Source organism: Morone saxatilis, unplaced genomic scaffold, assembly GCF_004916995.1.
Source record: "Morone saxatilis isolate NCDOM2014 unplaced genomic scaffold, NCSU_SB_2.0 Contig12, whole genome shotgun sequence".
NCBI lineage: Eukaryota > Metazoa > Chordata > Actinopteri > Moronidae > Morone > Morone saxatilis.
Window position 1 is genome coordinate 15,267,122 of NW_023339674.1, and position 24,448 is coordinate 15,291,569.

At 39.5% G+C, this 24,448-nt stretch overlaps 1 protein-coding gene across 3 annotated transcripts in view; it reads right to left on the bottom strand.

Annotated features, from left to right (window-relative positions):
- Window positions 1-4,141: 4,141 nt before the first annotated feature.
- elavl4 (ELAV like neuron-specific RNA binding protein 4) overlaps window positions 4,142-24,448 on the bottom strand; it is a 70,899-nt gene continuing 50,592 nt past the window's right edge. For 2 of the 3 annotated variants that reach the window (XM_035652897.1, XM_035652898.1), the window contains exons 6-8: window positions 13,816-14,041; window positions 8,294-8,332; window positions 4,142-5,236 (exon numbers count right to left, since the gene is read on the bottom strand). In XM_035652897.1, the coding sequence (XP_035508790.1) occupies window positions 4,909-5,236; window positions 8,294-8,332; window positions 13,816-14,041 (593 nt within the window). In that variant the 3' untranslated portion in view covers window positions 4,142-4,908. The remainder of the gene's footprint in view (window positions 5,237-8,293; window positions 8,333-13,815; window positions 14,042-24,448) is intronic. The other variant, XM_035652899.1, reaches the window with a different exon arrangement.

Consider the following 24,448-nt stretch of genomic DNA (forward strand, 5'->3'; position numbering starts at 1 on the left):
TCGACTAGTGATGAGCTTTTTGATTAATCTGTTGGATCAATTGATTGTTACTTAATAAAATGTCAGAATGTTTGGTCTCTGAGACCAAGATAATGTCTTTAAATTACTTGCTTTGTCCAACAATATTACATTTACAATGATAAAAATTAAATACTCACATTAGGAGGAACTAGAACTAACAAATGTTAGCCTTTTCTGCCTGATAATTGACTAAAAACTGTCAATTTTATGTCTGATTAGTTGACTAATTGATTAAAATATACAATATACAAACCAACAATTTACAATTCTACAATATACACTGAATATGCAATATATCAGTTTTCATTAAGTAGATTGAGTTGAAGTGTCCATTATACCTAATTGATTTCCCTTATTAAATCTAACCAATAAAACAAGATAGGTAGAAAAAGAGAAGCAAACAATTAATTCTTAAAAACGTATAAGGAATATATCCCTTACAGTGTAGTATGAAATATTTATATGCTTCATCCATCATGACAAGAAACGTCCAAGCTCTTAACACCTCATTTTATTGTCCCAACATTCAAAAGTACAAATAATTCAAACACAACAGTTTTATGAAAAAGAAAAAACAAACATTTACAGCAAGATTTTTATTTTGTTTCCAGTTTCAGAAATGACCTAAACTAGCAAGGATAACATGAAGTCATTCATCGCAGTAATTGGATTAATAATAAGAATAAGAATACTAAGAATAATAGCAATAATAATCATAATAATCATCATTGATAATTGTTAAGTAATAACATAAGCAGGAGAGAGTAGAGAGAGCCGCGGTCATGGGGCCCCGTGAACATTTTTTCGTCTTTTTTGTCTTTAAAGATTTCGTTTTATAGATTTTTCAGATAGTAAACAAACACGTCTCAGGAGGAAAATGAAAACTGACAAGAAGAGCCTAGTTCCTCTGTTCACCTTCCCTCCTCCACTACTGGCTGCGTTGTTCCTACTGGCAGGCTGCCACTATAAGGCGCTACAGGGGATGGTGTGAGCCATAGGGGTTGGGCATAGAGCGAGGTGACGCAGCCCCATGTTTCAAACACCCTGACATGCACACACACACACACACACACACACACACAAGCACACACACATTCATACGTTTTGAACAACCACACGTGCAATCTCTGTCAATCACGCGCGCACATGCACTCAGGGAGACACACACATATACGTTTGTATATATGTGCACTAAAACGGACTCAAATTCACAATCACACACACACACATAATCACAAACACTTAACATATGTATATACTGTACATACGCACATTTGGATGTACTCCACGCTAACAAACAAATGAGGACAAACGCACAACACGCACACAATTACATAAAGGAACATGCATACAAACATGCACACATGCGCGCACACACACACACACACACACACACGCACACGTGCACACACAGGGTCTAGGCGGAACACAGGCACGCATCGAAAGAGTTCAAAAGTCATACAGTGTAGGAAATTAGTTCACACATCAGAACAACATTCTACTGGGGTCGTTGCATAATTCAAGCTCCCGACGGCGGCGGGGAGCATGAAGGGGTCTGGTTGGTTGGTGGGTGGGTGGGTTGGTTGGTTTGTTGCCGTTATGACGTTAGAAAACTATGTGATTGGATGGCGCAGAGGATGACTGGATAATAATGATGATATAAGATGACCCGGCCTGTCAGATGACTGAGGTGTGAGAGAGAAGGATGTAGATATGCGAGCATGCGTCTGAGTGTTTAAAATGCTCTCCACACACCTCCTTCATGTTTTCAAGTCTTAACAACAAACAAAAAAAATCCAATTCCGTATATTTATACTTCTGGAACCATTCCCTTACCTTTCACCTCTCAAAATATATAATATATATCATATTAGAGTATATAAAATATAGAATCGGTACAATCCCTTTTCATACCTCCAGAGTACTTCTTAAGTATAGCAACAACTGCTGTAAATAACAGTTGGTGTGCAATGGTAACAATTTCTCATTTTTAAAGATTTGTTGGTATGTCATTTGAAAACATGATGAATATTTTAAAAAATAAGTTTTGACTCTTAAGTGATTTTGACCGATTTAGTCCAGTGCAATGAATGACCCTCAAACAACAATGGGCATTTGCTCCTTTTAAAATGTATCTGCCCAAGCCTCCAAGAGCTGAATGTTATATAAAATGTTTTACTGAAAACTGAAAACTATGCTTTCAGACCCACATTTTTGCATAAGGTTTCATCACAAAGCGGTAGTAAGTGGAGGGAGGGTGTGGACGGAGTGGCTTTTTAGAACTACACAAACTTATCACAGGTTATATTGAACCAGAACGACTGTTTATAACATTCTATTAAGACTAAACTTTATTGAAAAAGATCTAAAGATTTCAGTTTAACAAGACAAGAAAAAAGCAATAGCAAATTTAACTATTAACTAGGTTATGCATAGCGAGTAACTGTTTCTAGTAATAAGGGAAGAGCGTCCCCCAACCCTCCAGACATTTTTTTCAGTTTTCTTGACTTTTAGATTTTTTTATATTGTAATTTTGATATATTGGTACAAAGCACAAACGTACTAAAAGTTCTCTCAGTGCAGTGGACTACTGGAAGAGCCTCTCCACTAGTCGCTTTGTTCCCTTTTGCTCAGAAACGCCCCCTCCCTGTACCAGAACCACGCAAATACACAGACAATGAAACAAATAAATACATAAATACACAGATAAATTAATTAATTAATAAATATATAATAAATACAAATAAATAGAAAAATAAATAGTTGAAAAAATAGATAAGTAAATAAACTGCTAAACAAATACAGTTATATTCTAAGCTTTTGTTCGGTTTCTTTTGCCGCGGTAGCTAACTGAAAGTTAATCCAAATCTTTTTTTTTTCTCCACAAGCAACATGACAACAATTGAACAGTTTCCTCACAAGTTTTTCTAAGTAACTGAACCACCACTTCATAATAAGTTGTCATATGAAAAAGACAAGCTCAAACAAAAGAACAGTGACAACTCATATAGTACAGTAGATATTGTAAAACAAATGTAGACTATATATGTATATATATATCATCTATTTGTACACAGCAAATAAAGACACAGTTGTCATAGATCCTTTTTAAGGAAACAAATATCTAGACTAACGGAACTAGCTAATCATCATTTAGTTTTGACAAACGTTTCACGCTCAGCAAGTAACCTAAAAGTCAGCAAGCCAAACAAAAAAATACAAAATAAAAATTTGTTCAGTGATTCTTACAAGGCCCAAATTCGTTTATCTGGTTATTCAGCAAAGAAATAGTCTCACCAGATATCTGGGCCAACAATAAACAAATATTAAACAAAGAACAGCAGCTCAAGTCAATGCCAACATCGAAGTATTTTTTTTTCTTTAAACAACACATAGAACAACAAACTTGGATATTTAAGATATGTGAATAATGTAGTATAGCACCTACTGTTGATCGCTAAAAGGAAGTTCTTTTCAAATGTAAGTTCACAAACGCAGAGCGAAGAAAATGATATAGATAATGTATAGTATGCTCTCTAAATGGATAGATGTGTATATATCTATTTACTGATATCCCATATTGACTGATGACAAAAACAGGAAAACAAGTGGACAAAGGGTCTTCTTGCTTTGGGCTCTGGACTATAAGGATGGTTAGGCCTTGGAAAGACCCCTCTCCCTTCCCTTTTGGGTATCGCTGTTGAATAATTACGCACTAGTACATATGTGAAAAATTACCAAAATCACCTGCCTCAGTTTGCATCCCTTTTCACAAAACCTTCCATCTACAAAATCACTGCCAACTTGGAGTCCCCAAAAAACAAACAACCTTGGATCCTATAAAGTACCACGGCAGAACGACAAGACAAGGTGGTGCCCCCTCCCTCCCGCCCCGGCCCCCCCTAGTTAGCCAGTCAAAATATTTTTCTCTTTTTTCAAATCCAGATTCTTGTAAAAATTCTTCAATAATTATTATTTTAATTATCATTTATAAAAATAGATCTTCTTTCTCTTTATTTTTATCTTTTTCTAAACGCATTTTTTTCAAGCAAAGAGATCTTCTCTTTGGCAACAGTGTTATTTTTTTTTCTTAAATTACTGAACGTGTCATCAGGAAAGCTAACCCATCCCCTCCCTCACCCCATCTCCCTGAACCCCTGTGAGGAAAGACATTATGTTTTGTTTGCGATACAAAACAAAAACAATGTTAGAAATTCTTTTTTTTCTACATCAGAGTTACTGGGATTGTGGAAAATCCCACGTATAATCGATAAGGGGAAGTTTTTAATACACACTAAAAATGAATGAATGGTTCACCAATTTAAAAAAGAGCCCCCTCCCTTTCACCGACAGGGAGGTATATAATACTAACGACAGTGGATCCGGATTTACAAAAGAAAAACAAATCCTGAATCAAGACAGAGAAAAGGTTTCAATCTAAAAAGGACATTCTCTTCTCTGAAATAAGGGGATACAGGGATTTGCTACTGTTTACACAGAAGAGAAAAATCATTTTAACAACCACAACAAACAGAAAGAATATACAACAAAGAGAAGCCTGCATTATCACAGGAGCTTCCAAAAAACTCATGAACATTTTCATCATTTCATTTTTGTAATACTTAGGCAACATTGGCTTATAGGTCCAAAGTTATAATATAAGCCATTTCTAGTTCAATTTGTTTGATGGTTTGTCGGTTGCTTTGTGTTCCGGTTGGAGTTTGAGTTTGCTGCGTTGGATGGCTGTAGTAGGGTGATAGTGGTAGTGACTGAAGGGGCTAAGGGACAGGTGGAGGTGGAGGTGGAAGGGAATGGGGTGGGGTGGGGGGTTGAGGGCAATTTTGGAGCAGACAAAGTCGCGGGGCAACTGCTTTTATCTGTTAAAGTTCAGGACTTGTGTGTCTTGTTAGTCTTGAAGGAGACTTGCAAGACGCGGTCGCCCAACCTGTACCCGTTGAGACTGGCGATGGCCATGGCCGCCTCGTCGTAATTCGTCATGGTGACGAAGCCGAAGCCTTTGCACTTGTTGGTGTTGAAGTCACGGATCACCTTGACATTGTTGACGGCACCAAAGGGCCCAAACAGCTGCCAGAGCACACTCTCATCCGAATCTGGGGACAGGTTGTACACGAAGATGCACCAACCGGTGCCCGTGTGCCCAGGGATGTTCATGCCAACCAGGCTGGTCATGCTGTCAATAGTGATGGGGGAAAACCTGAGAGGAGAGGCAGAGTGGGGAAAAATGGAGGGAGAGCAGAAGGAAGGGAAGAGAGAAAAGAGCAAGTTTTAATTGAACAGATTAAGGCATACAGTGAAACTCAATGTCTGCATCTACTGTACATGAAATGGCCAGAAACCAGTGGAAAAAACCTATCTCCATCTTGCTTTTTGAGAGACATTTTTTTTAAAACAGAATCCTCCTTCTGGATCTAAAAAGCTTGCCATGATGCTCACCTACATCATATGCTACGTCTACATCCATATAAAATAAAAAGCTTAAAAACATAACCTGTTAAATGCTTACAGTTTACAGCTAAAACTACAAAAACTGATCTCCACGCCAAATTCAGATGAATTAGGACGAATACGCATGGATGTTTATTGTATGTGCATGTATGCTTATGTCTAAATGTATGAGTCCGTATGTATGTTTGTCTGCATAGCTACTACTACTGAACTCCTCAGTTCTGAAAGGTCTGACGACAGTGCTGCGTGCTGGGCTATATTCTGCTGACGGAGATGCAGACGAAGGTTCTCTCTTTGTGTCCTTGAGTGGCTCCTTTAGGAGCTAAATTGCAGGAAGTTGTTGAATTAAACCGTTGCTAGAAATCCATCAAAGATCATGCACCAGCCTGCTAAATCTGTTCTCATTCGCCTCATAATCTTCTCCTTTTTCTTGTGATGCAAGAGATTTGAATCCTCAGTTGACTTCACTTAATTGCCTTTCCGCTCAAAGGAAAGGGAAAGGAGAAAAAAAAAATCCCCACTTTTAAATAAAAGGTAAATGAGATAAAAAGGTTCATTTCTTATGCCACCTCTCTCCAAGAAACGACTATAGGCATTATTGGGTGTGCTTTAATTGAGATTTCCGCTTTGCTGCAGCTGTCTCAGAGTAGGCTGCTTTCTTAAGGAAAAGGAGGGAGGGAAGAGGGAGCAAACTAAATGGAAAATGGAAGCACTTTACAGCCCAGTGGCATTAAGGTACAAAGTGTATTCCTCCCACTCCTCCCGCAGTCTGCAGGGTGTTCTGTTCTATTCTATTCCAGAGCTCGTGGCACTGATCGATAGTGCTGCTTGCTGCTCGGGGCCCCCACCCCTCTGTCTCCAGCGACTATATATGGCCGGCAATCACTACGACCTTCCTGCATGACTTTGGTCATGCAGAGTTTGCTTCTGGCCACTGTGGGTGCTTTGGACGATAATACAAGCGCCTAGAGTGTTTAGCTCATCGACTTTAAGGGCTGTCTGCACTGATTAGACTTTTTTTGATTCACTGTGTTAAGTACCGTAGTAGTATAAGATTATATTACTATATATCTATCTGTACGATTAAGACCAGATGAACTAGATTATAGTATTATATACAAACGGGATACTAGGGAATTTTCATAATCACCACAGGGTTGCTGCCGCAGCAAACTGTATTATAATAGGTTCCAAATCCTTTGTCTCATATCTCTACATGGCCTCAATGTCTTGTTGAGGCGATTTAATATTTTCTCCAGCATCAAGCAGGTGGAAACTTAACGGGCCTCATCACGTCGAGGCCTTGTCTGACATGCTCGGCTGCCTTTGGGCCTTTCCTGCTGGGCTTGGAAAAAAAAATATTGTGGCGATTTGTATGCAAAAGCTGGAGTATGCGAGGAGGTTTGTGAGAGTGTGACGGTTTTGGAAGCTAGCTAACACTGCCACTGCGAGGATGTGGAGATGAGTGTGCCTGTATGTACATGTGTGTCTGTGTGTGCATGTGTGTAAACGTGCATGCGAGTGTACCCATCAGAGCGGGACCAAACACTAACCAATGTTACAGACGAGACCAGGGGTTGCATAGCAACAGTGTAGCTGACCAGATATCTATTCTGTCCTTTCTAAAGCCAACCATCTCCAGCTCTCAACACCTTTCTTCTGTTTCCTTTCAAATAATAACCTCAGATCACTGAAAAGCACTTCTAACTTGATGACATGCTTTACAATCAGGACCGCTGAATCAGACACTATTTTCATCTTTAGACAATTATGTAAAGACTCAGATTGAGGGCACAGTGCTTATTGGGCACGGGAGGCACTAAGAGAACTTGCTAAGGAGACATTTCTCTCGAGCTAAAACTTCATCTCTGTTTGAGTTGCTAAGCTGACTTCAGATGGTGTCCGCTGTGCTTGCAACATGCAAGATGCCACCGTCAGCACATGTAACATCTATCACCACAGTGGCTGCTGCTCTGGGTTATGTAACACCTATGGTAGCGAGAAAGCAAAATGAAACATGGAGGCGAAAGGAAGGAATTCGAGCAGAGCAGTGCCGAGCAAAGCTGGAGCTGTCTGCAGTGAAACAGCATTTCCTGTTTCTAGCAGGGATCCAGGTTCATCCAGCCTCATCCCATGTCCTCGCTGAAGACTACCTAAATCTCAGCTAGAATTGCCAAGAAATGAAGGCAATATATCATTTTGTCATGGCTTCCACTACACAGATGTAAATTTATCGCATAAAGGGTTATGTACATAGTTGATAGTGGATGTACAAAGGTTTTATTCCAATGATGTAGTGAGAAAATTCTCATAAAATCAAAGTGACAAATTGAAAATTTGCTCCTAAAGAGAGACTGTGCCCAAGCTATAGCTGTAGAGTGACAAGGCAGGAGAACCTGAATCCGGTAGAAAAAAACACACCTAGAAATTAGGAGTTTTACACCAGAGAACAAAATCCATTCAGTACACAGAAACAACCCAAAACAATCCAAACAACACCAGCACTTGTCATAATCAAAACAAAGCAAATTCATCACCACTGAAAACAAAGACTGATTGTTTTCTGTTTTTTTTTTTTTACACCTTAACTGGTTGGCAGGGTTTTAAAACCAACTCAAGCTTACGAGGAAAAAAAAAACAAACAAATCAAAGAACCAAAAATGCAGTTGACCTTGAACGAATTGTCAAACCCAAAGTGACTGCAAAAATACAAGGAAACATAAACTAAAGAAAGAACAGAAAAAAGGATATTGAAAAATCATTGAGTCAACATGGACATCTGGCATTGGGTGAAGTTTTTAATTACCTCTTTACGCCATAGGCCATATTAAGCAAATTGTCCAGCCTGTAAAGAGAAGGAGGGTTCTGGGGTTAATGGTGGGCAGATGGTCGACTCACTCAATGGAACTAATGTTAAGTCCCTGTAGGAACTGCATGGTCCTCCTCACTCAAGAACAAACAAACCCATCTATAGTTGGCCCATTACACTGAGGAGCCCCACCAGAAAATGCTATCATCAGTTAATGAAGCTACAGTACCATCAGTATGGTCGGCACTTGCTCGGTCAGCCACTGCGCTAAGTCACAGGCTTCAGCGCAGCCCTGCACCAGCTAATGCCAGAGCAGAGTGTTACAGGCACATTGACATTACTGTAGGTGCAGCCGTTAAATTGTTGTACAAGACTACAGCAGTGGACTGGTCACAGTTCAGTATTACAGTCACATACAGTACAGAGTACTAATGGTGGCAGGGCGGGAGCAGAGCACCTGGCTACACTAGGATGCTCGGCAAGCCATAGGGCTATGCAATGGCAAATCATCGACTTATTTTACGTGCAGGAAATTGCATGTGGGTATCCATACAATTCATGCCGCCACATTGATGGTTTAGTAGAAGATGGAGGTTTAATAATAAAAATTCTTTTCATAAACTATGCTCTTTAATTTGTGTTAACTCAATTGAGAGAACACCTGAGATGACAGGAAAAATGATCCAGAGTTCTGTCAGTGTAATGGTTTGGCATTTGAATAATGGTGAGCGAGAGAGGTGATGATGATTAGTATGTTATCTATGAGGTGGACCAACAAAAAACACAACTGAACATTAAACCAGCCATGAAATCATGAATGTCTGTCTTTGTGGTCGGGGTCAACCTGTTAAGTGCTAACAGGTCAGGTGGAATGGCTGAGTGTTAGTCAGAGGGCGTCCTCTGTCTAAAAGGGTTAGTTTTTGGGAAATGTTCCGGTTTCATAATAAGTTTCAACCCCGAGAGCTACAGCCATTGCAGTCAGCCAGGGTAAACTACAGTTTGTGTGCAAGTGTGTGTGGCTTAAGAGCCAGGCTTCAGAAACCTGTGGGCTGTATGAAATGTTGGCTCTCTTGGATAGATGCAGTCTGCTTGGTGACTCAATGACCTTCATTCCTCACTTGGGTCTGGCCTGTCTCATGTCTTATTAACTCCTCTGGCCTAATGGACAGGGGCCACGGCTTATTGAGCAACAGCTGGCCAGTGACGCCTCGTTCCTCTTGAAAACACTACAAACTCTCTGACTTTGACTCGACTATCAGGGTTATTTCTCCTTGTCTCTTTCAGTCAACAAGCATTTGCGTTCTTGCAACACAATACTGCTACACAATATTTACCAAAACTTTCTAGTGAGCTTTAAAATCTTACTGTTTTTATCACGAAATAATCCATGTAACCACTCTACAATAACACCATTTAAAAGCAACATTATTTTCTTACTTGATATACACATCATTACTATTTGATTGCAATTAAGAAAGCAATTAGGTTTTGAAAGCTTGTAATAAATAACTTGAATAATAATAATAATCATAATACTATTTATATTGATAATTGAATTTACATTGCATGTTAGAGGTAACAGATCAGTAGTCTTCTAATCAGGGACAATTTAACACCGGGATGCCAGGTAATTGTAGTTAAGTACCTTATAAATCTTGGAGAACTGTGGGTACTTAGGATCAGGACTGAAGAGCACTGTAATAACTTGTGTTTTAAAATATCGTTTTAATACAGGCTCACAAGTACCTCATGTTGATGTTTTCAACATTTAATGTTTAAGATGCATTCAGATGTTTAAAATCTCTAAATTAATTCAACTTGTGATAGGTACTCACATTGAAATCCCCACATTGAAGTCAGCTGAGTTCATTTACATAACCTTTTTATATTTTACATTACATTTAACGTTTTGAGTACATTGTAGGCCTGCTTATTATCTGGGTTCAAAGTAACATTACCATAAAGGTCGAAAGCGGTCCTAAAACACAGAAAAAGTGGAGAAAAGGATATACAGAATCATTAAAGCAGTAATTAGCCCATTACGTGGGAAGGGAACAAGCAGGCTGCTTTGTGGGTAAATGAGTCAATTGGAGAGGATGCTCAGAGGATAAGCGCTCCAGGCCCGGGAGCACGAAGACATCTGCTGGCCGCCGGGCCATTGGGCCACAACAAAACAACCTGCTGCTAACACTCTCTCTCCCTCTCTCTTTCTCACACATGTACGAATGCACACTGATGCACACTCACCACGCAAACACTCTGCCAGCTTTTCACACTGCCTCTCCAAGCACAATATAAACAATAGGGCTTTTGTGCTTTCTCTCAATGCATGTTAATGGAGGAATGGGCGTTTTTGTCTTTTCTTTTTTGAAACAAAAATCTTTTCAATTAAAATTGGCTCCTGCCCTGGATATAATAAGGCTAATTTGCTAATTAGTACCATTAGTTAACGACAGAGGATCGGAAACGAGCCGGGATCTAGGGCTCGGTGTATTGTGCTCGAGTCGATTATGTTTGCTGTCTTGGAGAGGGACCATACAAGCACATTATATATTAACTTATGTTACCGCAGGCCCACGTGATTTAGTCACACAGGATATATGTAATTATAACTGCAGCAGGATTGCACTGTAGTCTGCCCGGACTATTTTTTAACTTGGGTCTTACCTATAAGCAGCAGCACAAACTTGTTAAGTATGTAAAACAAGCAACGAGTATCAATTTTACAATCTCTAATGGATTTATTTTCAGTGCTAATTTACATTTCATTTTGTTTCAGGCTTAATGGATCATTTTTGCTTCATTATTTTTCGTTTATTAAATGTACTTTTAACTTTGAACATACTAATATATATTTTAACTTTAAATTTAGTTTAGTCTTTAAGGGATAAACCGAACAAACTAAAGATCAGGTTTGACTAAATACTGTGTTGTATTAGTAACAAAATGTCCTTTTGCACTGTTGTCCTTTTAAAAGATTTAGTAAAGAAAAGGGAAACTGTGCAGATCGAGCACATTTCTAACTTCTGAAGTGTTGAGGTTTTAGTGGAGGGCTTGGGAGCAGAGAGCAGGAGCACAGGGACACAGTGAGGAAGTGTCCTGTGGTTGTGAGTTGTGATGAGAAGCGACAGCTCTCCTGCGGAGCCTGTAAATTGGCTTGGCGTATCACAGACACACAGCCACGCTACATCGCTCAGGTGTCACACCAGGGAAGCCGCTCCAGAAGAAAAATACCTTCCAAGCTCTGACTTTGATGGAGAGTAAACAGCACGACCGGCTTAGTGTTATTGAAAGAGAGAGGAAATTGTATAAGCGCATATTCTGTCTCCAATTCTGAAACATTCTTGTTGGATTGGCTGATGGAGCTTATTATCCTTCAATCACCTGTTTCTGCCTTGTTTTTTGTAGCTGAGGTGACCTCAAGGAGTAAGCTCTAACAGCGTGTATGTGTTGTATATAACATTGAAATTAAAAAAGGATTGTTTGTGTCATTAGTGAGTGACAGGAAATGACCAGGTAGGATGCCATATATACAGTATGTCACATACTGTATATGTATGTGTGCTTATGTATATGTATATGTGTGCTTGTGGAGATTACTGACCTGGGCAAAAAGCTTATTTTTAAAAAAAAAAAAAAAGCAAATTACAGCTTGAGTTGCTTTAAAGGCACTCAATTTCATTAAGTTGAAACAAGGTTACAATCCAAATCCTTAAATAATTTGTTTTAATTTGCCCTTTGTTCATCAGATTTACATTAGTCTCTCTTAAATAGCTTCTAATGCAGAGACTTGTATAGTATTTAATACAGTAGATTACGTCTTGTGAGTCTAGCAAATGTATATTTATATCGACAATGTATTGAAAGTAAGTGAAACTACAAAAATGTTCTATATGTCAGGGCTTTAAAGTCAGAAAGACAATGAAGTGCATCTCTTTTGTTTGATAAACATTGATAAATACACGCTTTTGCCCAGGCCTCACAGGGGATATTCTGGGAAGTGTTGGCTCGATGGCAGCATGATGAAATGAGGGGAAATACGTAGTTGTGAACGACAGAACCCCACAGTCTCTTATGAACAGTTCCTCTCTGATCTGGGTGGAACCACACAGAGCATTCACAGGGCCTGTTTTATTGACACCTGCACCAGGTGCAGAACTCACATCTGTTGTTCAAAAGGGAACGTGTTTGCTGGAATAAATGTTCACAGGAGAAAAGTTGCATCATTGTTGATACATCATTGTTGATACACAGACGTGGCTATGACTCATGCGCTCAATGTGTAGGCGTTGCATCCCCTGTTCGAACGCTGTAAATTGCATTTGGTGCAAATGTTTTCCAAATCAGGCTTGTTGTTTAGAACAGACGCGTTTCCTTGATTAAATGCATTTATGGTCACATAAACCAAGAATAATTGCTTTCGAGTTTGAGACTGATGACATTAAATCTCTCATATCCACATATGAAATAGCAATCCTGTCATTTAATGATACCAAACACAGTGGTAGGGCAGTTCAGTTTTTCAAATGTTAATCAAACATCAATCGTACCACCCTGGACGACATACTTGTTTAACAATTGATGATGTTATGTATTATATAATCTACTATTGTTTGCTGATGAATACATATAACATCCTTTCCATTATTCTTAACATTAACCTGGAGATTCCCAACCTTTTGAGCAGATGGCCACAGTGTCATTCTTACTCTACTTCTTTTATGCTTGGGCACTTTGAGTTTCATTTTGTTACATCATAATGTCTCTGGAATAGAGCTGAGAACCAAGAGGAGCCACTGGTTCCCACTCTGAATGCCCATTAAAAGACTCCCAGTTAATGTAACAATGCTATAGGTTTATGTCATGGCCATCAGTTCTCAGTATTTTAACTTTGTTTTTGAGAAACACTTTTTGTCACTTGGCACGGCTCTAAATACTACATCCATGAGCTCTGGCTACCATTGTTGTGGTGAAGAAACAAGTTCAAAATGCTTCCTTGTTGCAGTTGTTGACAAGACCTAAATTTACCAAAAATTTAAAATTTAGTTTATTAAAGCTGCAGATTGTATTATCAGTTTTGTCAAAAGTGTAATGTTTAGCTATACATTTAATGTTGTTCCTGACCAAAATGCCCCTTGTACGCTTGGACTGTTGACTTTTATCAAAGAACCAGATATTTTCTAATGCAGATCTTTTTGTACCAATGAATCAACCGGCCTTAAAAGAGCTTTAACTGTAAGTCACTTAACACTATGACTAATTCTTAGTGCTAATAATGGTTGTCAAGCAGGGCCGCTTTAGAAATGACAGAACAGTGGAGCAAGTCACCTTACTTTATTTAGGAACTTTGGTGGGGTCACCGAATGAATATGAGAAGACCTTAGTCTGGGTCGGCTCAGAAGGTTGGGAAACTCTGCTTTAATCACATATCCAATATAAATCTCAATGCTCTAACAACACTACCTGAACCCTCTCCCACCCTATCTGGTTTCTTCTGCATGCCCCACCCCAGCACTCACCTGAACCTCTGGGCCTGGTGGTGGAGGGGGCCTGGGTATCGGCGATTGGGGGACTGGTAGAGTTGTGAAAGAAGGGCTTGGCTGGTCTTCTGGCTAGGGTTGTTGGCGAACTTGACCGTGATGGGCTCAGCGGCACCTGATGGCTTCTGTCCATTCAGGCCCTTGATGGCCTCCTCAGCCTCTATCCTCTTATCAAAGCGGATGAAACCCACACCTCGGGAGCCACCTGCGGGGCCAGCAGATCACAAACAAACACAGGCCCCTTTTACTTTACAGGGTTTAGACAGAACAGAACTGTGGTCCATACATTAGCTAACATTTGTGTTTTCCCACTGCAACAACCTTTGTTACTATTTTCCCAAGCTATGCCCATCATACATTTTCATGTCAGGAAATTCATATAATGTAAAATAAAAAAATAAAAAAATAATAAATAAATAAAAGAGCTCTTTAAAGAACAAATTAACAATTTAGAAACATTTATATTCTGATGGAATACAGGAATTAAAGCTGAAAGTAAGTTTCACTATGTAAAAGAGACACCAGAACTAAACACAGAAAAGCTGATGCAATAAAAGACAGATTTATAAAATAATATATATATATATATATATATAAAACGATTTTGAGGTCAAGGAGACTTAATAAATTAAGCTCAGTTAACTCAAACATGTATGTAAAAATTAGCATTCAAACTGTTCTTATCTTGTGTTTACTGAGTCCATCTACCTAACCTCTCTTTAAAATGTGCTACATTTAACACAAAGATTTACAGTGGGTTCGGAGAGAAATGGAGACAAATAGTATAATATTCACACACATCAGTCGTAGACTGAGCATACAGGGCTGTAATGTGGCACTGACCCTGAGTCTGTTTAAAGCCTAACAGTCCATTCTTCATTCATGCTAGCTCCAGTCACAGTCAGCCATACACACACTTTTTATGCATTGTTCTCAGTGACATTTGAGCCGTTTCCTTGGAGATATTTTTTGACTGCCACCTGAGAGGAACATTTAGAGATGTGCTTCCTAGGAGGTCCTTTATTGGTGTCTATGAATGCTCTGTGTGTGTTACTGACTGTATATATATTTATATATATTTATGTGTGTATATGTGTGTGTACGTGCACACTGATATCTATTAATGGATGCTGTGCCTTGTTTTAATGAGGCTGCCTAGATGGCCCAGAGGACGCTCGCTCAGTGACAGCAGCACTCTGCCGAAGAGACTATTTACATAATACTGTGTGTGCACACAGGCATGTCTGTGTGACTGAGACTGAATAAAAGAGAGGCAGTGAGAAAGAGGGGGATTTTGTGTTTGAGCATCATTGTGTGCAGTCTCTTTCTCACACATAAAAACCCTCCTTATTGTTATTCCACATTTTTGTACATGCCATTCCTCTCCCCATCTCTTTTTTATACTTCCTGTTGGCTTGTCTCATGGTACTCACTCCCCTGAATTCTTATTCCGAGAAGCACCTTGACCATCTCACTCCCCCTTTTGTTCTCTTTTTCTCTCCAGGACACAGACAGCACAAGGTTATTTACTTTCCAGCCAAGCTGCAAAATACAAAAAGCTGCTCTTTGAAAGCCAATCATTGATGAAAAATGTCTTATATCTGCTTAAAAGTCTAGTATTGGCCATAAAATTAAGGGAATTTCAAGTCAAGCTCATTATTTTTTGCTTTTTGTTTTTCTAAAAATAAATAAATAAAATGAAATAGAATCTGTGAATTTACTGATGTTATCTGTATTATTTAGAAACAAAATGCAATTTACAAACACTGTAGCTTTACCTTTTCTTCAGTTACTTAGAGGGACTAAGAAGCTCATTTGCACTTTCTCTGCATTTTTCTCACCTCTTTCAAATACTGGAAGTATTTTCTTAGCTGTCAACATTGTTAAAGGACCTAATTTACTCTAAGCTGTGGTGATCAGTGTCCTCCTGCAGCAGTAAACAACTTTTGGGTGCAGTAGGGACATAAACCAATCTAATAATTGTTTGAATCAATCTCACTCTTTTTTTTATAAAATGTGGTTATTTTCAAGCAAAAATTGGTAAAAACTGAACTTGTCCTGTACGTTTTGTCAGGTGTGCAATCAACAAGGATCTGACTCTTTAACTCAGACACAAAGGGACAATCTTCACAGTCTGAACTGACCAGGCATGCTCTACCATGCACAGACCTGAACCACAGCATTTCCCTTCCGTCTGTTGGATGATCTCATTAACTCCTATTCAGTGTAAATTATTCTGTTTTATTCTCATTTTTTACATTTCTGGCTCCCTCTCCCCTGACAGGCTTTCACAATTTCCCCTTCCTTACTTCCTCTTGTGCCAACTCTGTACCTGTACATTTTAATTAGCTTGTCAGAAGCAGAAAAATAACAATTCTAATGGGATCTACACAGCACAAACAAAAACCATTGCTGTAACTGTGGTTTTCTTTCTTTCTTACTGTAGTTGTCATGCATGTGCTGTATGTCAGGTAAAATGGGTGTCACTGCTGTCTTTTTGGGGAGAGCTGCAGTCAGTAACAGTGATTAGTAATGGACATTTGTTGTTTTTAGGGTTTGTAAATGTATTACCACCATGCTTCATCTTGACTTTTGGAATCCACCCAATTACACAACACTCTACTGCTGTGAGGCACGGCAAGAGCCTTGCTCAAGGGCACCTCAGCAGTAGTTAAGGAAGAGGAGAGCATTGCTCATTCACTTCCTCCGCTGAGACGAGAGAGGAGAAGAGAGGACTGTATTTGTCCTTTAATCCTCACACTTGTTTGGCCTTGAGCTGCTCCTAAGCTGGTTCTGGCTGGAGAGCCCCTAGACAAATGCTTGGCATACTGATGAAGGCATGGCATAAACACATACACTAGCATGCACACGCACACACACGCAAACACACACTTCAGTGATGACTTGAAGAGGTGCTACTGAGAATGAAGTGAAAAAAGAGTAGATTTGTCCGTGATCATTTGCAATTGTCCATGACCGAGTGTGTGTGTGTGTGTGTGTGTGTGTGTGTGTGTGTGAGAGAGAGTGAACATTTCCAGTGTGTTCTTAAGTTTAAGTTTAAAAGTGCATGTAAGGAGGTGAAGGAGGTGAGTTGACCCATAATTTTGCCTAACAATAAGTGTCTCTGTGTGTGTGAACTAACAGAGATGTAGGCATACAAAGTGACAATGTGCAAGCAGACAGCATCAATCAGAACCGATCTGCTGATTTGATCTGACCATCCACTGTTTTTTGCTTTGCATATTTTTCTTGGTTTTCTTAACTACCATGTAAAAAACGTTTGTGTCTGAAATTAACATGAATTACTCTTGCGTATTATCATTAATACATAAACAACGTAGAATAAACAGAGTTGAACATGGATTAAGATATGTTGTATTTTTGTGGCATGAGTTCACCAGGCATCACATTAGTGTTGAATACTCCGCAACTGTATTTATGTTTAATGTGTTCTGAAGTTGTCACATCAAATTAAATCAGTGATACAATATAAAATGACTGAAAGCCAGAGTATTGTATTTTCTTTACTTTGTTGTTGGTTTTCCAGCATTATTTTATTAAAGTATAATATATGATCCTTTTATTATATGTATTATTCTATTATATAGAATAATATTTGCAGCAGCAGGGCAGTGTATGTCGGATGGACTAAACTACAGTTCCAAACATGTTTAACAGCATGGCTCATTGTTTTTTTTAATAGTTGGACAAAAATGGAGGTCCATGGCACAGAGGAACAAGCTATATCAACACTCATCAGTAGTATCAATTGTTGGTTTTGTTAAAAATATAATATATTACCTGAATATAGAATATCATCCGGGTATTCAAGAGAAAAACTACTTGCAGATTAAATTAATGAATTGGGTTTAAATCAAGAATCCGGACCATGAATCCACACCACAATCAAAGTGTATTCAGCTGTTTTCTTATTACTGTGTCATATTAATGTAGTAAACATTGAAAAGAGTTTATTTTTCTCCTGTCAAACATTATAACAAAAACTAACTTGCAATCTATGAAACAGGCTGCCAGTCTAGGGAGTCCAACCTAATGACTGTCCTTTTAACCAGCCCCAAAAGCCTAGGCTACTTATCAACGGCCAGCCAGCCATACAGGCAACATTAGAGCACAATGTACTTACTAAGGTACAGCAATCTGTCTTTCTCACTCTCTCTCTCGCTTCTTCTCACTCTCTTTTTCTGCTCTCCCTCTCCTCCACAGTAATCAACAGAGGCTTATGTAACTCTCTCTACCTGTGCTTATCTCTCTCTAACACACACCGACAGGCACATTGGCTGCCTTACTAATAACACGCTACCTCAATTTGGGGAGGGGGAAAACGGGGGGAGAGAGGTTGAGGAACGAGGAGGAGCGAGTGCTGGGGGTAGGGAAAAGCAAGGCAGGAATGGAAAGGAGAAAGGGAAACAGTTGGAGTGAGGAAGGAAAGGACAAAAGGAGAGAAGGTGATAGAGGAGAATGTTTGGAGGTGACAGTAAAAGGATGATGATGAAAGGAAACAGTGCTATTCTTGCTTGCTCCTGCCCAAACAAAGCCGCTCTTTCTCTAAAACCCACTATCATTTCCCCAAACACTGACTGACTGACAGAGAGAAATGACTGCTCCTCTGAGAGACCAAAAGAGAGGAGAGTGGTGAGAAACCTGGCTGCTGGGCAGGGAAAGACATACACTTTCTTTTCAGTTTCATGCATTGTATCCTTGTAAGCAGGCTCATACACTCACCAAGATACACATACGCATGATGCACGCGTGCATATGCAAAGCCTAAAATGTTTTCAGGTACTCAGCCGCTCCATCTCCCATCCTTTTATCTTTCACTTGAGGAGCTATATTGTGCCAACTGTATCAAATGATTCGACTTGCCTTTCCAAAATATTTATTTTATGGCAGAGGCAAAAAGAAACCCTCTTCCTGCTGTCTTCTAATTATGGGTAGAAAAAAAAATGCAATGTCCTTGTTTTAAGTAGCATTAGTGCGCCTGGGTACAGATGGCGTTTGTGAAGCAACGAGAGGAGAGACGAAGAGACTTTGAAGAGTGGAGGTGCCCTGTGCTTTACCCTTTGTCAGAGCAGAGCTTCAACCATCTGTCTGATGTTTGTGTGTGCATGTATCAATGTGCATATCTATGTGGTTGTGTGTGCATGTGTGTCGGCCACCGCAGAGACTGTATGCACTCCAAAGATTATGGGAAAAAAAGTCGTCAGAGAGACGGGAGGAGATAGTACGAGTCAAGGCTGCAGTCATGCCACCTGCATCTCACCGCTCGTATTACCTTGACCGTTCTGTTCTCTACTACTGAACAGGTAGAGAACAGGGACTCAATGTGGTGTCAGTCTGAAGGGGAACATCCATTATTCAAGTCAAGAGAGGAGAGAACGTACCAACTGTACAGAGGAAGGGTAATTCCTTTGAGAAAAAATAGTGCAAACATGAATAGTCTGAATACAGGAAAAGAAACCAAAGACCAAACTGTAGACCCAGGTTTGTGAGGAGACTTTACAGGGCTCAGTTTTCATGGAAAAGACTAGCACAAGCCGTTCTATCTAATGGCATTTCCCTGACCTTGAAATGCATGTTGTTTTGGTATTGGTGTACCCAGCGCAGCAGGCATGGCACAAAGGTGGAAGGAGAGGCAACAGGAGATTGGAGTTCCATGCAGATGAGCCAGCACAGCAATGTTGGTGTTTGGGTAAAAAATCGTCTTTGATGGTGCACTGACAGTAAGAGGGCTTGATCTGCTTTCAGTGTCACATTGCACACATGATTTTTGAGTTGATAATTTTAGTGATTTTACCAGTAAGTGAAAACTAAATGTTTGACAAAAATGCACAGCTACAGATTAAGACTGAATAACATAACTGGATTTTGATTAAACATCCAACAGTCACATTTAAATCCACACAAAAAATACAAGTTCAATGTGACTATAGAGAGAATGCCAGAAAATGAGTCTTTGCTGCAGACTGGATTACTTTTATCACTATCCCACATTGCTTTTAGACAGGATGAAAATTTTCCCTTCTGCTGATTAAATCAGTACTTATCGTCTTATTGTGCACAATAATGCATATATATCTTGAGTAAATCATATGCAACCAACACCAAGCTGCGACAGACTATCGTAAACAAATGTCTATACACCACACGCACGTGAAACCAGTCAGTTATAACTTCCCAGGGACACTTCTGACTCTCTCCAATCTGTTTGCGTCTCTCTTCCTCTCCTCATCTAAAAATATCAAATTACAAGGGACAACAGCTGTGTGCTTTCTGGCTTTCTTTCCAAATTATCAGTCTAAAGTGGCGTTTCAGTCATAACTAAAACAGCTTTGGTTAAATTTTACAGATGTGAGTCACGAAGCAAGAAAATGCTTCCTGAGACAATTTTGGCAGCAGTGCCATTATTGTTGCATGTAAACATAATCAAATGTTTATAGCCTCCAACAGAGTCAGTAAATGCACACAACAGTTCCTGTCTTGATCACTGAGTCCAAATAAAAATGTGCAATGTTATGCGCACCAAACCTGACGCGACCGGGCTGTCAATACCTCCATAAACATAAATTCAACTTTAAAAGGCACATCATGTGCTTCTGGCAGCATATTTGTAATGGTGCATGTTTGTGCAGTGACCTTCTTAAACAATGTAATGTAATGTTGTTTTGTGTTGGAGGAGAACGTCTGAGATTTTTCCAGAAAGCTTGAATATAAAAAACAACATCTTGGCAGTAAATAATGCCTGAAAAGCTTTCAAACATGGATGCCTCATATCACCAACATTTCAAGGTAACTCAGCCCTAATTTAATGCTATTTTGATCAGGAACAATTTGCCTATCATACAACTGTGGCTCAATGCCAGATAACTATTCAGTGTCAGTGTGCAAAACAAACTTGTTATTAGTAATACTGGCAATCACCATCTTGAGTTGAATGATGCCACAAACGCTTGCAACTTGTTACCATGGGAATCGTTCCTATTGCTACCTTCCATCCTACATGAAGAGAACTCAGCATCAGCCTTTTCACAGCCAATCCTTACACACACTGAGCAGCAATTTAGTTTCACATCAGAGCCAGCATTTGTAGAAGCCAAGTATGTGGATCGATTGTATTTGCAGTCATTGATCAGGTAAGCATTGACCTCTGCTCTCACACAGGTCCAGGATGAAGAACTAGGAATAGCCAACTATTGATCCAACTATCTCTGATATTATATCTGTTTCAAATTGACGCTAGTCTAAACCCGCTGTCAGAGCACAAGATCACGGCCTGGCTGCCTTCCCTGAAGGTTAGGAAAGAAAGGAAGGAAGGGGAATCCAGCCTGCACTATTTGCACTGATAAAGAGACAAAATATGCTTATCCATTCAGAAGAAATCGATAGACAGAGGGAAGGGAGAGAGGCGGGCGAGGGGACGGAGGAAGAAATGCAGAGATATCCTTGTCAAGTTGATGTTGTGTTCACTCTGAGTCTCTGGGGCAATTTGGCAGTTTTTGTGGGTTTTGTTTCAGCCGCCTCTGACTGTGAATGATGCTAGCACTGATGTTTTTAAAGTTCCTTCTTGTCTTTATGAACAGAAGAGTGACTGCAGGGTGCATCCTGTTGATGAGGAGGTCATTTAGAGAACAGACTTCATGTTCCCAATTTAGCAGAGCAGGAGCTGGGGATCATCAGCCCATCTGCCAGTGGTCACTGGAGAACATCCGTTACTTCAACAACTTTATGTAGCATTGCTGCCTCTGTGTATTTCTGTCTGTTCATGGCTACTCTCTACAGCATACTCTATTTCTATTGACAATGTATGGGTGTGTCTCAAATCAGTTCAGTGAATCACTGAGTGAATTAGATTTCAGCACAGATTAGGTGCCTAATTCAATAAATATGGGGAGATTGTTGAGTCACTGATGACCGGCAACACGACTTTAAGGCACCACATGACAATGTCACAACATACAGTATGTCTCTCAAGTCAAGAAGACCTAAAATATAAACTGCACTATAACAATAATCATACAATTCTTCTTCTTATAGGACCTTTTCAGTGGCAGCACCGCAGCCATTCTAAGGATGATTACTTGGACAGTGGACCACAAACCAGTTAGACAAACACCACAAATCTCTCTCTGTCTTCCTCTCTCTCTGTTTCCCCCTTCTTGTTCTGTTGTTACATTTTTGGCACAGGAGAGTTTTAATTTGCAGCCATTTCTCTCTTCTCGCAGCAAGTGTGTGGGTGTATGTATGTGTGTATCTCTAGTGTGCGTACGCCTGTACAGTAACTGAGAAAAGAAAAAGGTGAGTCAATGATGCCAGCATACTACTCTCATGGCCCTTCTAAAGTCCTCCATGTTTTTAATCACCAGCAACTCTAACATCTAATTGATCATTAACATTTCTCCTGCTGATCCTTATCCCTCTGGAGACACCTTGCAGAACATCTTTCTCTCACATTATTATCATTTGTGTCCGTGTGTGCGTGTGTGCATGTGTAGATATATGCATATGTGTGAATCTTTGTGTATTTCAGTTTAGAAAGCAGGTAGGTAGGGCAGTAATCCAGACAGCAATTAATGTTGCTGTGTAGTGTCTCCTGCTGTATGTGTCAAAACTGTACTGACCAGTGATATATCTCAATATATGAATTTTATTTAATTAGAAGCCTTGTTGTAATTTTCTGTGCATGCTTTGCAGTTTTGAAATATGCTTCAAAAGATTTACTGTTGAGAGAAAGGAATGATAGTTAGCCTAAATTTAATGATTCTCCCTCGTTTTAATAGTTTTGTTGTTTTTGTCAAAGAAATACACATGTTGTCAGACCTATGTATTGCCACTTGAACATGAAACTGCTAGCTGTTAAGTATATAACAAATACACTGTGGTATTAGCCTGTTGCTAACTGTGTTTTGGCTGGAAAGTGGCATCACAATGTATAAAATCTAATGGTATTCAAGAGAGTAATGTGTGAATATTAAACTTTTGAGTGCCAGCTTAAAATCACAGGATGTCAAAGATATGATTATGTGAAGAAAAATATTAATTTAGCATTTTCCTTTTAGGTGTTTATATTATTCCCCAATGGTGGAACGCTTCACACATGCCAGTCAAGGATGAACACATGGTGAATGCATCAAAACCGGCACCACCTGTGTTGAGATTTGTTTTATTCATGGCATGTGGCCTGAGCTGAGCTAAAAATCAGAGATGTGTATGTGGCCCTGCTGTGTGTTGTTGACTATGTTGCTTTGTGGGAGTCCCCTGGGTCTAGAAGCATGGTAGTATGACAGGTCCGTTAGTAAAAACAGATCGGCAGAAGATGTGCCCACTTCATCTAAATGTGTGTTGATAAGAGTAGAAATGACCCCATCTTTTTTTCCACCTCTCCCTTCCGTTACCCCCCTCCCTAGCTTTCCCATTGCTTTCTCCCTCTTCTCATTTCCTCTCCTTCCCACGTCTCTGCTCATCTACACTCTCTGCTTGCTTTTTCTTTCCATTTTCTCTGCCTCCTCCCCTCCTTGTCTGCACCCCCTGTCTCCCTTTCTCCTCTCCTTTTGTTTTCCTTTCCTCTGCTTTTCCCTCTCTTCTCACCCTCTCTCCTCGTCTGCTCAGTGTGTACAGACAGGCGTGCACTTCACCGCCAGCAGTGATTTATTCTGCTTAGGCAAATGAGTGTGGCTTACAGCATGCTGCTCCCTTTCTGCTTCATCAGTACACATTGCACATAACACTGGAGCAGGTTGCAGCCTGTAGGCACACACACAACCCCTGAAATGGATCTAAGAGACACGCTGGAGGGGTTCTTCTGCAATACAATGGGTGATGTGATTCATTCCTGTGTTTTGGATGTACTGGAATGTGTAATTGAGCATGTATATTACACAGCTTGTGCCTCTCATGTAATCATTGTTTTTACCGCGGCGCCCTCAGCTGGGGCCGTGGTCGGAAAAATTGCCTATTGAGGTCATCCACTCACTCACTAGGCAATGCTTGGTGGACGATAAAGCTGATAGATTTGGATGGTTGGACTCAGTTTATTATGATATTAATAACAATATTTCAAGATATGGTGGATGCATATAAATCCTGTATAATATCTAATCATATATATATCTAATTTACATTCATTGTAACTGATTACTGATTGCTTTAGATAAACCTCTTGACTCATATAAAACAATTTAAGTAACTTGTAAAACTGCAATTTTTAATTGTTTTGCATGTGATCATATCATTACAATACAACTTCACTGACACAAAAACTAATTATAATATTGCAGTATCTCAGGTTTGTTTTTCTGTCATTGCAATTTCTTTCTTCAATGTTTTTGGTTTGGTTGACAATGGTCTGCCATGATTATTACACAACACACAGATATTGGATATCCTTTTGTTCAAGCACTTCTGCTTTCCTTTACTGTATCACTATGCATAACACACACACAACAAGTGTTTTTAGTGTACCATTTTTTGTCAATGATTTTAATGCGTTTCATTCTCATGTTGTCAATATTTACTTTACTTTCATGCAAAGGTGAAAGAAACAAAATATGGTCCAGGGCTCCACAGAATCAACACATTTAGTGTGGCAGACACATGG